This window comes from Frieseomelitta varia, unplaced genomic scaffold (genome assembly GCF_011392965.1).
Source record: "Frieseomelitta varia isolate USP_RPSP 00005682 unplaced genomic scaffold, Fvar_1.2 scaffold_65, whole genome shotgun sequence".
Taxonomy (NCBI): domain Eukaryota; kingdom Metazoa; phylum Arthropoda; class Insecta; order Hymenoptera; family Apidae; genus Frieseomelitta; species Frieseomelitta varia.
Genome location: NW_025110423.1, coordinates 129,745 through 144,911, shown reverse-complemented (window position 1 = coordinate 144,911; position 15,167 = coordinate 129,745). Strand labels below are relative to the sequence as shown.

The 15,167-nt window shown below is 35.9% G+C and overlaps 4 protein-coding genes across 7 annotated transcripts in view; 2 read left to right on the top strand and 2 right to left on the bottom strand.

Annotated features, from left to right (window-relative positions):
* Nucleotides 1–81: 81 nt before the first annotated feature.
* Nucleotides 82–3,747, bottom strand: LOC122534931 (putative inorganic phosphate cotransporter). The gene is made up of 9 exons (XM_043666031.1): nucleotides 3,661–3,747; nucleotides 2,269–2,501; nucleotides 1,858–2,091; nucleotides 1,635–1,722; nucleotides 1,331–1,563; nucleotides 1,100–1,249; nucleotides 907–1,039; nucleotides 588–829; nucleotides 82–343 (listed from the first exon to the last, which is right to left on the bottom strand). Exons 1-9 carry the CDS (start codon nucleotides 3,683–3,685, stop codon nucleotides 167–169), a joined length of 1,515 nt encoding a protein of 504 aa, XP_043521966.1. The 5' UTR covers nucleotides 3,686–3,747; the 3' UTR covers nucleotides 82–166.
* Nucleotides 3,748–4,143: 396 nt separating this feature from the next.
* On the top strand, nucleotides 4,144–5,640 carry LOC122534934 (sperm flagellar protein 1-like). 2 transcript variants are annotated; one of them, XM_043666033.1, is made up of 5 exons: nucleotides 4,144–4,234; nucleotides 4,318–4,384; nucleotides 4,446–4,838; nucleotides 4,925–5,212; nucleotides 5,300–5,640. In XM_043666033.1, the coding sequence occupies exons 3-5, from the start codon at nucleotides 4,727–4,729 to the stop codon at nucleotides 5,566–5,568; spliced, it is 669 nt and encodes a 222-aa protein (XP_043521968.1). In that variant the 5' UTR covers nucleotides 4,144–4,234; nucleotides 4,318–4,384; nucleotides 4,446–4,726; the 3' UTR covers nucleotides 5,569–5,640. The 2 variants fall into 2 exon arrangements, with proteins under 2 accessions (XP_043521968.1, XP_043521969.1); XM_043666034.1 differs by lacking the exon at nucleotides 4,318–4,384 and having other exon boundaries at nucleotides 4,200–4,234.
* Nucleotides 5,633–6,470, bottom strand: LOC122534936 (U6 snRNA-associated Sm-like protein LSm3). The gene is made up of 3 exons (XM_043666039.1): nucleotides 6,232–6,470; nucleotides 6,059–6,166; nucleotides 5,633–5,966 (listed from the first exon to the last, which is right to left on the bottom strand). Exons 1-3 carry the CDS (start codon nucleotides 6,250–6,252, stop codon nucleotides 5,784–5,786), a joined length of 312 nt encoding a protein of 103 aa, XP_043521974.1. The 5' UTR covers nucleotides 6,253–6,470; the 3' UTR covers nucleotides 5,633–5,783.
* Nucleotides 6,471–6,670: 200 nt separating this feature from the next.
* The window catches only part of LOC122534930 (wiskott-Aldrich syndrome protein family member 3), a 45,799-nt gene continuing 37,302 nt past the window's right edge, over nucleotides 6,671–15,167 (top strand). For 2 of the 3 annotated variants that reach the window (XM_043666030.1, XM_043666028.1), the window contains exon 1: nucleotides 6,671–7,600. The gene's annotated coding sequence lies outside the window, so the exon portion shown is untranslated. The remainder of the gene's footprint in view (nucleotides 7,601–15,167) is intronic. The other variant, XM_043666029.1, reaches the window with a different exon arrangement.

Below are 15,167 nucleotides of genomic sequence, written 5' to 3'. Positions count from 1 at the left end.
GAGGATAGTGTTATTGAATTATGTAGGAAATTATGTAGTGTAGGTGATGCTTCGTTAATTTGAATAATTTTCTTTACATAATAAGATTATTAAAATAAATGTTTATGCAGTACAAAGTCAAAGATTTGTTAAAAAGTAATTTAAATTATACATTTAAAAATTACATTTATTTCGTTGAATTTTCTTTTAGTGGTAATGTTTGATCACTAGCTTCATCATCATTTGGTTTAGTTTTGTTCCAAGGTTGTTCTTCTCCACTTCCAAAAATAGTATAGACTAATATCTCAATTATATATAGAGTGACAGTTGCAAAAAATATAATCCTCCATGCCCCTATAGTTTGCTATAAAAAAATTTGATATAATGTATTTTAATTCGAATATCAATGACAAGGAAATGTTTCAGTGTGCTTAATATTAAAAGTTAAATCGAAAAAGTATGTAGCTTTCTAGATGTAAAATAACTTTGTATAAATTTGTATATTAGGAAATTTTTATTTTGTTATTCTGTAGTATTTTTTTTTTATGGACAACTTGGTTTATTATGTTGAAATGTTAGTGATATTTTAATAATAAATAAGTACTTACATTTCCGTGTGTTAGTTTACCAACAAATATTGGTACTACAAATCCAGGTATAGTAGCAACACAATTTGTAATGGCAACAAGAGTGCCAGCAAAATTTGGAGCAATATCAATATGGTTTGATAAGAATCCACTATACATTCCACCGATACAAGTTACTCCGATAGTCATTAATGTAACAGCTAATGTTCGACTACAACCAACATATGATACTCCTATTAAACAAAACATGGGAACAACAGATGCTGAAAATTAAAATATTTTTTTACTAATTACTCCCAAGCTCAATTTTCAAAGTACATGTGTAAAGTAATAGGCTTACAAAATAATGTTCCAATTTTTCTAGACATTGTCACCGTAATCAATTTTTTTTCTTGCATAGTGGCAAGTATTTTACTTAGAACCATAGTGAAAATCCACATGCATAAAAATGGCATAGAAGAAAGACCAGCATTCTGTAAAGAAAAGAGAATTATTAGCAATATTAATTTCCAAAATTCTTACCCGACACTTACGGAGCTCATGTCGAATTTCAGTATTTGATTCATAAAAGTAGGCAATTCGATAAGCAACATGTACCAGCCAAAATTACTGCAAAAGTGAGCGATTAAGATTGCCATAAATGGTTTGGATCGTAACACCTTGCCCCATGGAACTGTTGGTTTCTAAACAATATAATGAAGGAAAATATCAAATATATAGTACAAAAATCTATCAAGTATGATTTTACATAAAGTTTAATAAACCTCATTGTGTTCGCCGTTATTTTCGCTCTGTCCCAAGGATTGCATAATGTAATCCTTTTCCTCTTGGCTAATAAATCTTGTTTGCTTTTCTGGATTATCTTCAATCATAATCCACCACGCTATACACCAAAATAGGCAAAGTATACCTTCAATGTAGAATATCCAGACCCATTGGAGATTAGCAGCCAGTATTCCCGTTAAGAGTATAGAAATTACAGTACCTAGTGCAGTTCCTACAAAAAAATAAAATTGATTAATAGTTTCAATGTTTTCTAATTCAAATTGAATAAAAATTTTGTCTCACCTGCATAAATAATCGAGGCAAGGACGCTTCTTTCGTTTGGCGGAGCCCACTTGGCAACCATAACGTGCATTGCGGGAAATGTTACACCCTACAGTTTGAAAATATATTCCTTACTTAATTTTCTTTAATTGAATTTTAATTTTAATTTGATTTTGATCTTCAATTATTTCTTATTTAATTTTAATACTTAGTTTGAACATTTGGCAATTTTTCAAATACTAACACCACCTATTCCTTGAATGACTCTCATCAGGATAAAAAGAGAATAATGCATGTTAGCAGCAACAGGTGATAATATAGATGCCACGAGGTTTAGAAGTACCGATCCATTCATCACCCATTTAGCAGATAAGAGGTCAGCCATTCTTCCACCCGGAATTAAAGATACCATATATCCCCAAAAGTATGATGATAAAATAAGACCTTGTAAAGGTTCATTCCACACGAATGGGCCATCCTGTTTATATGTATAAATAGCAATATCAAATTTTCATTCATCGCAATTGTGTTAAAATAGGATTGTTGAAAGGCAAATATTTTATTTCCCAAGTAGGCTAACAGTATTGTAAAATTGTTATTGAAAACAATTGAAATTATTATTTATTGTAAAACAAATAATACCAACAATACGTACCTCAGTGACAGTTTTGGTTGTATTGGAAAGAGCACTGTCGTAGTGACACTCGTTCAGACTAATTGCAGTCTTATTCTCAGTTTCCAGTTGATGCAACGTGGATAACTTTACAGCAGTGTGGTTCACCATAGCTACGATAGCCACGCTCACGTTTACCTTGAACCCGTAGATGATGGCGAGCCCGATAGAACCCATAATTGCCATCAGATACCGTATAGGGAACATAATGTTTCCTATAAATAAAATAGGAACGTATTTTTAGATATAGATTCGGATATAGATTAGATATTTTTAGATATGATTAATTGGCAATAAAATGTCGTAGGGAAAATCGTGAATAGAACACGTGTCGTTTGGCACGAAATACAGAACGTGCTTTCAGGTCTTCGACTTCTTCAGCCGTGCCGGTTTGTTACACGCTTTTAAGATTGCACGCGTATGAAACTAATATACTTCTTTCCCGCGAACTACAATTTTTTACAATTTTTTGAAAGACTTGGTTCGAGATATTTCTTTAAATATTATCTTGTACAATTACAAGTTGCAATGAAATACTGATATGAAAGGATGTTATGATTGTATATTTTTATCATGTATATTTCGATAAATAATATTTTATCGCCGTATATTTGATAAATCATCATAAGCAGATTGCTTACTTGTTACTGCCGCTTTTTGTAAGTTTTTAAATCTTTCTTTTTATGTCTTTTATATCTTATTATTGGATGCATTTATTTTTGACATATCAGATATAAGTCAACAAATTCGAAAGTTTCACTCGTTAAACGTTAAGGAAATTTATTTATTACACGACAGAATATACTTTAACGAAAGTCGATTAATAATTTGATATTTTCATTTTGGATTATTATAGATTATCAATGACACATATAAATATGTTTAAATGGAGAATATAACGAAAAATATAGCGAAATAAAGAGATAAAAATTTATAAGGACGATTATCATTTACGTAAATCAAATATACAAAGTTGCCATATGTACCACGACAAAATTGAGAAATACCTTACGAAAAACATCAAGTGTGCAACTTGATTATCATTTTAATTTAAATTACATCATGCGGCCCATTTTCGAATTGTCTGATTATTTGAACATTTCTTTTAATTTTTTTTATCTTTTATGTAGTTATCTAATATTCGATAATCTGAAAATCAGATCAATCGAAAGTCAGGTTTAATGATTCAAGGAAAAAGATTGAAGTATACAATATTCTAGACCGAAGGACACTTGAAGGTCACAGGGACCTTCCATAAGAAAAGCGCGATGAAGAATTGGAATTCAATCATCATCCCCACTTCTTTGCCAGCGTTATTAATATCCGATTTTTAATTGAAAATACATTCAAAGTGAAAAGACTATAATTACTCACCGTGGGAATTGTTTTTTCCGGGCATAGTTTCTCCTTAATTGTTAATCAACCACCACTTGGAAACGATTTCAAAATGTAGTTTCTGTGAAACACTTTGCGATTAAAATCTTTTATCGGGTGGCGCCACTAAGAATTTAACTTTTTAATACGTTTATAATTAACCAGCTGCCACTCGTTACTTTCAATTTCACGTTGAAAAAAGGAACTTGAATTTGAAAGATTAGTAATTTATTCAAGGAACTTGTCGAATTTTAATTGATAATTATCGATTTAGATGGTGAAATCATTGTTTCTTCAGTTGATTCGGCTCTTCGTGCGTGCAACGTGCTACTGAGAACGAACGCGAAGTTTCGGATTCTCCAAGCCTTTCGGAGGAGTACGAGCGTGCGCCTCTTCTATAAATGCCGTAGCCCGCGTGAACGCAGGCTCATACGCACTGTCTTCAAACACCTTCGTCGTGGTGACGTGTGTGATCGTGTGATATTTACGTTGAACCTATCCACTGATTCCGAGAATGATTTTAATGAGTGCGCGTAGAACAAACACTGTCGAGAAACGTTATTCCCGATTGCCGGTTTGTTTAACATTTATTTACGAATATCCATATTGACATGTAAAGTGAATATTAACTTGATGGTTTTTGATATATTATTCAAGGGATTGTATATTTCAAATTAATTGTATGAAAAGAACATGATTCTTTCTGACGAAAACAATCGTGAAGGTGAAAATAAAGATTTATTAATATACGTTTAACTTTATGTGATCGAACATAATTTTTCTAGCTAAGTAAGATGCAATAGTTGAAGCTTTGAAGTCAGTTTGGTCATCGTTGCTTAATCTGATGCAAGGTAGCACACGTGATGTTTGTCATGAGAACAGTTCCAAGATCAAAATGTGAACAGAAAGGAACCCAAATGAAGTTGCATTCGCAGTATATATATATTATGTCAACTTAAAAAAAATTTGCAAGTTGACAGAATGTAATACGAATGTAACGGTGACATTCGTAAATTTTCAATGTATGAAAGACCCACTTCCGTATTTCACTAAATGAAAGAGAAATATGAGCGTAGAATTGGAAACTGATGCGAATCTCGAAGAAATATACACTTGGATCGAGCAAATACCGTTTTCCAAACCAAAGAAAAATCTTGCGCGAGATTTTTCTGACGGCGGTATAAAACGAAGATGTTGTTTTATCAAGTAACATTGCAATTTTTTGCATGACGTTATATTTATAATATATTTTAATCATTTTCAGTCTTTATGGCTGAATTATTAAAGCGATACTACCCCAGATACGTCGATATACATAACTATATACCTGGAAATAGTATTGCAAAGAAGATAGATAATTGGTGTACTTTAAATCGCAAGGTACTTTCAAAACTTGACATAAAATTAGGAAAGGATGTGATTCATCAACTGGCAAATTCGCAGTCTGGTGTTATTGAAAAAATTTTAATTGAAGTGCGTACAAAAATTTTAAAAGATTGTAATGCAGATAGGAGTTCCTTGTATTCCGAGTACGAGGAAAACGAAAAACAGGGTAAGTGAACAGTTGCAAAAAAATATAAAATCTCGTATAAAAATTTGTGCAAGAAATTGTTTGAGCAAAATTTTATTTCTTGAGAAGAAGTTGTTAAGTCGGTGCTTAATCCTGAAGAAATAGCAAATAAAACTGTTCCGCGCCACGTTTTCGTTCGATTGAAACAAGAATTGGAAGAAAAGAATGAATTAATAAATATGCTTCATCAAAAATTGTCTCATCTCGAATCATTGATAAAGCTAAAAGATCAAAGAATTACGGATCTCACATCACAATTAATGAAACCCGTAGAACAAAGTATTACTCCAAGAACTGCTACAGTTAATACAATTTCAAAAATTCGAACGAAAATATAGTATAATTGGAATTTGAAAAAAGTTAATTCTTTAAGAATATTTTAAATAACATTGTACCCCACAATTTACATTATTTATAAACTTTTAATTCATGTGTATTATTTTAATACAGTGTACCACAATTTTATCACGTTTAAATTATAAAAGATTATATCAATATGGAACTTAATTCTATATTACTTATCTCTTAGCTAAATTATATATAAATAGAAATTTTATATTGGCGCTCTCATGCTCGGTGGTGAAACCAAAATTACTCCGTCACCACGAACAAAAAGCATAGAGATGTTTCTTTTAGTTGTACGGTAAACTTCTTCATACGTCTCTTCATCAATTTCTACTGTAGTTACAGTTTCTTCTGCCTCACCCAACACCATATTTAAGTGCTGATCGTATGCCTTCAATTAAGAGTTTTGATCTTTAGATATAAAATAGGTTAAAAGATATATGCATATTACCTATACAATATGTAGATAAAATTGATACTTGCATGTAATCGTCCTCGTAACTCTCTCTCGTTCCGCATTTTAACGTATATTCTCTCATCCAGACTTAATCTTATAAGATCTAGGGGTTCTTTAACATTTATTGCTGGGACCTGGAAATGTATATTGAGGTTATGGTCAAAAGTTATATTCGAAGCTCTGAATCAAGCATTCTTACCTGCTCTGTCTCATCAGCCATGATACAATTCAATTATTTCCAATTTATTGTTAAAAACAAATTGAGTTCTTAGGCTTATATTATTGTAATTGCTTAACTCTCGCGGGATTATTTGGATGAACCGGCAATATTTTCATTCCATCACATACGTGTAGTAAGTGGCGCCACGTATTTCTTAAAGTGTACATCCTTTGCTTTATTAGCTAAAGTCAAATTTCTCGTAAACGTTCGTATTATTTTTACAAGCAACTAAATCATTCCGTAGAACGTTCTTTAGCTCATATAATATTCTTTATTTTCAAATATTATTATATTCTAAATAGATAATATTCTTTATTTTCAAAAATTATTACTGTCCAGCAGGGAAAGGTGTTTTGATTTTCCCGCGCGTTAGTTACCAGATTCCTCGCGTCGAGGAATGGGCGCTAGTTGCCAACGATAGACATCAGCGTAGCTTGAGATATTGCTAGAGCGAACGAGCGCGAGGGAGCGAGCAACGCCATTTTCTCGATTTGCGGGTGAAGATCGTGCGCGGTGTGTGTACCTCGTTTGGCAAAGTTCTCCCACGTTTCTGCGTAACGACGTCAAAATTACGGGCTGTCCGTCGGTCCTGGTGCATTCGCCAGTGTTATGTATAGACACGCGGCCAGCTGTGCGGTAGATATGGTGAGTTCAGAGAGATCGAAGCGCTCCCGGGAGACGTGACGTCTTGTCAGTCGGTCTTTTCCCATTCCCCCTTTCTTGGCGAGCTCCCGCAGGGATGGGTCGTGCAGAGTTGTCGCTCATGATAACGTAACACGGACCAAACGCCCGACCCAGCGTGCGTTCGAAATTCTCATTCGGTTACGATTCGGACGTGTAACAGAAAGAACCGTGGAACAATCAGGAGTCGGTAGAATGTTTCGTCGGGGCCAATGGGCGGAGGTTTAGGGCGGCACATGGCTGTTGGGGCGCCGGCTGTGCAGGGGGTGGTTTTCCCGACGCTAGCTAGAACCGACGAGAATTCGAACCGACGTCAGTCACCGGTGCTCTGTGCGTAACGTGTATCTCGATCGAGATCGCGCGTAATTGCGGCTGGTCACGGTTCGGCTAACAAGTTCACAGTGACAGTGGAAAGAGAAGTACTCCGTTATATGTCTCGATTTTCTTGCCGGAGAGAAGCAGTCGGAGGCTTTGGAGGCTCTCGCCGATTACGCGCGTCTCTTGTTGTGCCGTTGAGCGTTCTGCATTTCCTTCACGTAAAGTTCGGACAAAGGGACCAACAGTGATCACGGACGATCTGCTCCTCCTCCTCCTCCCCCTCCTCCTCCTCGAGGGGGAATATTTGACGATCTTTGTGTTGCTGCGAACCAACTCCACAACGGGCAACGTAAGCTCTCCTCTTTCATATAATATACTTTTCTACATAAGTAACGCTGTGCGAACCGCATCGATTCGACCTTTCGCGACGATTTATCAAAGGACCGTTAGATCGTACGGAAACGTGTATGCGTCAGCATTATCGATCGATGCTTGTTGACATACCCGAGCCTTCTTCTTTCGCGTTTTCCCTACGGAAGCGTGGTACAATACTCGTTACGCTTTTTCATTTAATTTCACTCGTTCCCATAGGCGTAACGTTCCAACGATTTCGAAAATTATCTCTCAGCTTGCTGCTAAAATTATTTCAACCGGAGTTCATCGCGTCTCTATGGACGATTCTATACTGGCAGACTTGATGATTAAAATTCGCCGTGACATTCATGCGCCAATTAACTCGCCCGGCCTTTCGACCTTGTTGACATTTTAAACGTTTTCTGCCCTCCCCCAGGAAATCCGATAGCTAACTTTGTACGTACTTTCAGAGGTTACCTCGCTAATCTTGGATCATCTTTTTCCGATAGGTCTTCCCGTGTGTGTCACTTCTGTCATTTTACACATAAATTCATTTCGCGTTCGTCGCGTGTATAAAGCCGCGTACACAACCCGCCGGTTTTCATACTTGCTGACGGAAATTAGTAGCAGCATCACGCTAGTACCATTGTGTTATTAGTAATAAGATGGAATTAAAAAGGATGATTGTACTCTTCTCGACGTATTTAATTTGCCATTTGGAGTGCTCTTTGTTTTCTCGGCGATTGAGGTTAGAAAAGCATGGGATCATGCAATTGGCGCGGTAATTCAATGTAATTTACGAATTAGACATTTCTAAGGATAATTGTCGGCTGTTTGGAATCTTTTGCTGCTCTATCTATTTTCATTCGGCATCTGTGTTTTACTCTACTCGGTGGCGTGATAAATTTTAAGATACACAGGTTTTGTAATATTACGCCCTGAGTGTTCAATCAATCGGCTTAATTGAGACCGGACAACCCAGTTAAATCGAGATCAATTGTTAATTTTTGGGGGGGAGGGAACGATTAGACTGAATTATCTATAAAACTTCATCCCTTTAATTTTTGACAAACAAACATTGGTTTTTTTTTAATAATCGTGATCTCGTTTTGATTTCATTGCGTTTATAAAAACATGCAGAGTGCACCAATAAAATACGTTGAAAACATCTTTCTTCAGTTGCACACGGTCGATCGTTCGTTGTTTCGAGATCAAATGATTTTTCATTCGATATAAATTGTTGTATTATGTATAGGGCGAAGCCGTGCGTATACACGAACACGTGTCCGGACACGCGACGTGTGCGGGAGAACGAATTCAAAATAACCGTGCGTTTTATGGGTGGAGTACCGTCGAGATATTTCTTTATTCATGAATGCAAAGGACGAAGCGGCACAGCGTGCATTAATCCCTTGAAATCGTCGCGCCACCAAAGTATCAAGCCGACGAGTGTGTTTTTAACGCTCGTCTGCATTGAAACGCTTTACGCGGAAAACTGAATTACGAATTTATAAATCGTCGGGTAGAAAAAAAAGGACAGGTGCAGCGAATCGCCTCGAGAACTTGTACGTACATACGTTAGTTCGTATATACGTTATTACCGCATTTGGGAATTGCTTACGCGTGAAAGTATTCTTTAACCCTCGCATAACGGTGGCTGAGTCTGCGGTGACCCGTTTGAAGTCCTACTTTGTGCGTGAGTCATACAAAGTTAGCCTTTACGGCTACTATTTGGCGATCAAAAATGGGGATCATATTACGTTTCCAATAAGAAGTCAAATCGGTGATGAACGCACGTACGAGTCAGTTCTGAAGAGGCAGTCATAGCGAATAGTCCGGAAGTGTATTTCAGTGCATTGTTTTCAGTATTTTTCATTAGTGGTATTCTTTAGTTTTGTAATATTTTTCATTTTTTGTATTCTTTAGTTTGTTTAGTATTTTTCATTTTTTTGTACTTTTTAGTCTTTTTAGTGTTTTCCATTTTTTAAAATTTGAAACTTTCAAACTTAAAACGATCGAGATGTTTTATTTGCATAGGCAATCGACAACAAATATAGCGCTAAATGTAGCAATTGTCACAATTTTGTTTGTAGCAAACATAAATGCGATTTAATTTATTAGGTACAACGAAAATAAATAATTATAAATAAATAATTATTTATAGGTAATAAAAGTAGCAAAAGGTGTTTTTTTTTTCTTACTATCCTATTGTTATAACAATCATAATAAAAATAACAAAATAGAAATAAAATTGAACCAGCTACTAACGACTACATATGGGTGTACATCGTTCCATTGGAACATGTATGTATATATGTAGTTAGTAGCTTGGGTCTCGCGAGACCCGGCCACCGGCCAGTACGGCCCGTCATGCGTGGGTTTTAGATTTTCTGGGCCTTATTGGCTGACAAAAGTTTATCGAAGGCCACATATAGTATACATATGTTTTTACCAGTTTAATGTAATCTATATTATTTACGAGGATATTTATAGTGAAACAATACATTGATTAGATTATATTAATTAGAAAAGTATGAAAATTTTTAATAAGAATACCGAGGTTGTTTTTTTAGATAACAGTTCGTCAGTATCGATACAGGTAGTGGCAATACGAAAATTATTTTCAAAATGATCGTGTAAAATTTTTCGTATTTTACTTTTTGTGTGTTTCGTATGGGAAAAGATCTGTTTGCAAATATAAGTACTCACCAAAAGGGACATTATGAACATTCATGGTGGAAATTATTCTTATTCAATTATTATTCCACTTTTGATTAACGCGCGTTTCAGTAGATCCTTATGTTTGGATTTTCACGTTCTTTAGTTTTTAGCAGTGAATGAACACTCGCGGTTGAAACTTGGAATAATCATTTATTTGCTCGTTCGAAATGGAAACTCCTTTATCGACTGATACGTAACATCGATTCGATATTAAAGATTAATAGTAGATAATCAACGAGGAAGGAAGGAGCAATCAACTAATGCGGCATTCAGGGGTGTTAATCCACTCCGTTTAGAAACCAAGCGTCAATTTAATTAGCGTCAATTAAATAATTTTCCAATCTCGCGCGAAACCCGTGGAACAAATGTCACTCTCTTCTTTTAATACAACGGTCCACCGTCGATTTACATCTCGGGCCCGCTCTTTCGCACACTTGAAACTCCATTATACCGATTTGCGCGCAGCGTATTAAGCCACGTACGTACGTCATAAGTTCATATTAGCCGGTGATTTACGAGGCTCGCCGCGCGAGTGATTCACACGCGAAAACAACCCAGCGAACCGGTCCGTTTTGTCCAGCGGACAAAAAACTGATTAAACTTGGCGTAGATGCACGATCTAGAGTTCAACGCCAGTTTTGCGTTGTCAGATCTATTATCTCCAGAGAGACGTCGTCCGTGAAATGCGACATCTCACCGAACTGTGTTTCCGCAGCCTCGAAACCGCGCGTGCATTCACGATAATTGTTTCCGATCTCTGCTATTGTTTCCCATGTCAGGCCGTCTGTGTTTTCCAATACGCCTGCTTATCGTTGATTGCCCGCCGTGTTTCGTATCCGCGGTGTGAAATGTCTCTAATTTTTTTCCGTTGAAACCAAAGTCGAACTCAAATCTCTCTCGTCGAAAGTGGACGCGGTAAGATTCAATTCTGATCGTTCGAAATTCAGACGCGCTGATGGCGGAAAGATCAATACGAGTTACGACAGAGACAGCTCGATGCGAAAGGTTATTTTGTTTTGTAACTGCACGTTCCAAGCATGCAGAAATTACATCGCGATGGATCATCTCTCCCCACGGCTGGTAGAAAGTGAGAGTTGTATCATCCTGCGAGCACCAGGTCGTATAGTGGTGAAATTCTTTATCGCGTTTCTCTCTAACGTGAGCGATTCCTTGAAATATTCGAACGCCAATCAATGATCTAACAAAATAGTTTTTTTCTTTTTTTCTCTTTCTTATTCTATTGCGCGCAATTCCCTGTAAAGTTTTTATTGGACGTGTGCTTCTAAATGGAGTGTACATTCTGTTACTGTTTCATCGGGAGCGTACTGATAAGAGAAGAGTTTGTATCTTATCACCTTATCCTAGATTTAACGCGTGACACAACGTTACGATGTAGGAAATATCTTTGCCGATTGTTATTTTTTTTATATAAATTTTATTTCTAATATATTTTATATTTCCAATATATTTTTATATTATAGTATATTATATATTATATAGTATATATAGTATATATTTGTATATTATATACTATATTATATAATATTATATAGTATATATTTGTGTATTATATACTATATTATATAATGTATATATAATATATTATACATTTCTAATATATTATTTTTGCATATATTTGCATGTATTATTTTTTAATCATATTATTTTACATTAATATATATTTTATATATATTTATATATTTTGTGTTATTTTATATTAATATATTATTTTCTAACATATTTTCATATATAATTATTTTCGTTTGATGAACTGACACAGTAGACGTCGCATCAAACGTTCCGCGAGCGTTCTTACCAACGATGAAACGCGTTCGAGCTCATCCAGCCCCTCTTTTTTGGCACGCATAAATTTGTGTGCAACGCGACGCGAAGTTGGTATGCCAAAGAAACAGGTGCGCTGCACGACGCGAATGTTGACCCTCGGCGGACTGTTTACGACGTAACGGTGCACGGGTAAATGTTAGAAGAATGGTAAGAGTAGCTGTCGAACTACGGTCGAGCGATCACCGGTTCGGAATCGGGGCGCGCTATCTCGATGGCTTTCCACTTTCTATTTTTTCTTTCTTTTTTTCTTTTTTCCTTTTTTTCTGCTTCCTCTCTCCCCTTGTTTCCGAGAAAGAACAAATCGTTGCGCGGCGCATTGTTTCGCGATCCGCGATGATTGCGGCGTGCTCGGTTCTCTGTGCTTTTGCCAAACGGCGGCGGCGGAACGTGGCCGAAGAAACTGGGACAACTTAGCTGCAGGCCGGCACAATCGAGCGTTGTTGCACAATCCAACGCGCGCGTTTTGCATCGGCGGCTCGTTTGCCGACACTTTCCGTCGCGAAGTTAGCTTTCGAAAAGCTCGCGGATCCTCCCTCCGACGCATTCGAAATTTCCTTTCTGGCCGAATGCCATTCCCCCGTATTACTTCATTACTGACAATGAGAAAGACTTGCGCCACGTTTGACCGCTTGCGCTGGCAACTGATTGCGGACCGTAACGAACGACCAAACCATATATATCATAAATCGTCGCTTTCCCTTTGAACTCGTCGGTATGATATTCACTGGATAGAAATGATCGACAAGTAATAAATTTGTCATTTCGGTTTGCCTATTTTGTTTTACTTAAATATATACTTTCAAACTGAGGGAATATCACGATTTTTGGAACGAAAAAGTTCTCGACTTGCGTGGCGCCATTTCTCTATTTCACATCTGTATCGAGAACACAGATTTCTTAACACCGTGGGTACATTTGACAGTACATTTCTCTTGTTCATTTGAGAGTATTTATTCTCAGTTGCAACAGAAGAAACAATTCCAATATTTCGGTGAACTTGCTTTGAAAAATACTCTTAGAAATTGTTAGCAATTTGCCTTTCGTTATACCTTGAATTCATTTCTTTTCATTTTGTTTCTCTTATTTATTTATTTTCCTTTTGCAATTCTGATTACCTGAAGTCTTCTCAATACTACGTACATCACTGAAATAAATGAATTCTTCTTTTCACGAAATCTGCTTTTACATACTACAGATTAAATTTGTTTTGCAAAGATCTTTTCAAATAAATCGGTGCCTAAAGGATTAATGGACGTCTCACGTGCGCGATAACTAAGCTTGCAGCTCAAACAAGAAAAGTCGCCGAATCAATTTGCACACCTGATGCAACGGTGCGCGTGAAGAGATGATCTTAATGCAATGTAATAACGATCCTCGCGTCGAGAAAGCGAGCAATTTCCCAACTCCAATCAAATTGGAGCAACGAACGTAATAGTTACACGTACGCCCGTAGAACGAGAGGATCCGCCTTCGCCGCGTTATCTTTGCCCTGCATTAATTTAGCAGAAGACGGTGTCGCGTACGTGTGTATGTGTGTATGTGTGTTGCACAATATTCCTACGCAGAATAATACCTGACCGCATTTTCGGACGCACCGGCGCATCCGAGAAATCGGGTCGCGACTCTAGACCTACATCGGAAGATGTGGACAAAAATATTACGTATGTTTCACGTGGATTTAGCCAGAGAAGAGACTCGCTCTCTCCCGGCGAGTATCGTTGCCGAGCTCGTGGAACGACGATCACTGAACGGCCATAGTGTAATGTGAAATGTTCAATTTGTGCCTACCGACCGATATGCGATAGTGTTGCGCGCAATTTGTGCTTTTAATCGCGCGTTTAATTACTTACTGGAGGAGGTAGGTTCGAGTTTGTCGAGCTGACTTTGATTGATCTGGCATATTTCGCGTATTTTTCTGCGACCACGTCATTCTAATTGTCTCAGTATGTATGTGAAATATCACCGTTCTCTTCTTTTTAATTTTGCAATCACGTTCATTTATTTTGCACTATGATGTTTAATAACGTGCAGAAAATTTTGTTACTCTTGTTAGTTAATTATCACTTTCTGCCTGGGCGGAATAATATAGGGTTATGGAGTAATATGGGGTTCCTACTAAAATAAATCCATAATTTTTTTTATTATATATTTTTATATAATTTTTGAAACACTACACAATTTTTAATGAAAAAAAAAATATATATATATATATGATATAGGGTGGGCCAAAAATCGCTTCCTATTAAAATAAATTCATAATTTTTTTATTTTATATTTTTATATAATTTTTAATGAAAAAAAATATATACAATATAAGGTGGGCCAAAAATCGCTTCCTACTAAAATACATCCATAATTTTTTTATTTTATATTTTTATACAATTTTTAATGAAAAAAAAAAAATATATAATGTAGGGTGGGCCAGAAATCGCTACCTACTAAAATAAATCCATAATTTTTTTATTTTATATTTTTATACAATTTTTAATGAAAAAAAAAATATATATACATATATATATAATATAGGGTGGGCCAAAAATCACTTCCTACTAAAATAAATTCATAATTTTTTTATTGTATATTTTTATACAATTTTTAAAACACTATACACGAAAGAAAAATATATATACATACATATATACATACATACATACATACATATATATACAATTTTTAATGAAAAAAATCATTAACTAGAACTCGAGTTTAATTTAAAACTAACAAAGTTAATTTTTTTTTATTATTTTGTTGAAAAAAAAAAAAAAAGAAACTAGGTGAGAAGGAACTTCTGGCCTATCCACCGTATTAGATAGATTGAAGGTAGAGGGATGTGCGAAATGAATAGAGCCGGGTGATCCGTTTACTCGGCGTTATGCATTTCTCGAAAGTGAAAAGTGGCAGTAAATTGCCCGTCACTTTGCTTCATTGGCGAGCCTTGTCCGAGTGGCATTGAAACCAATTTTGATATCAAGGCAAGTGCCTCACGGCACGGAAGA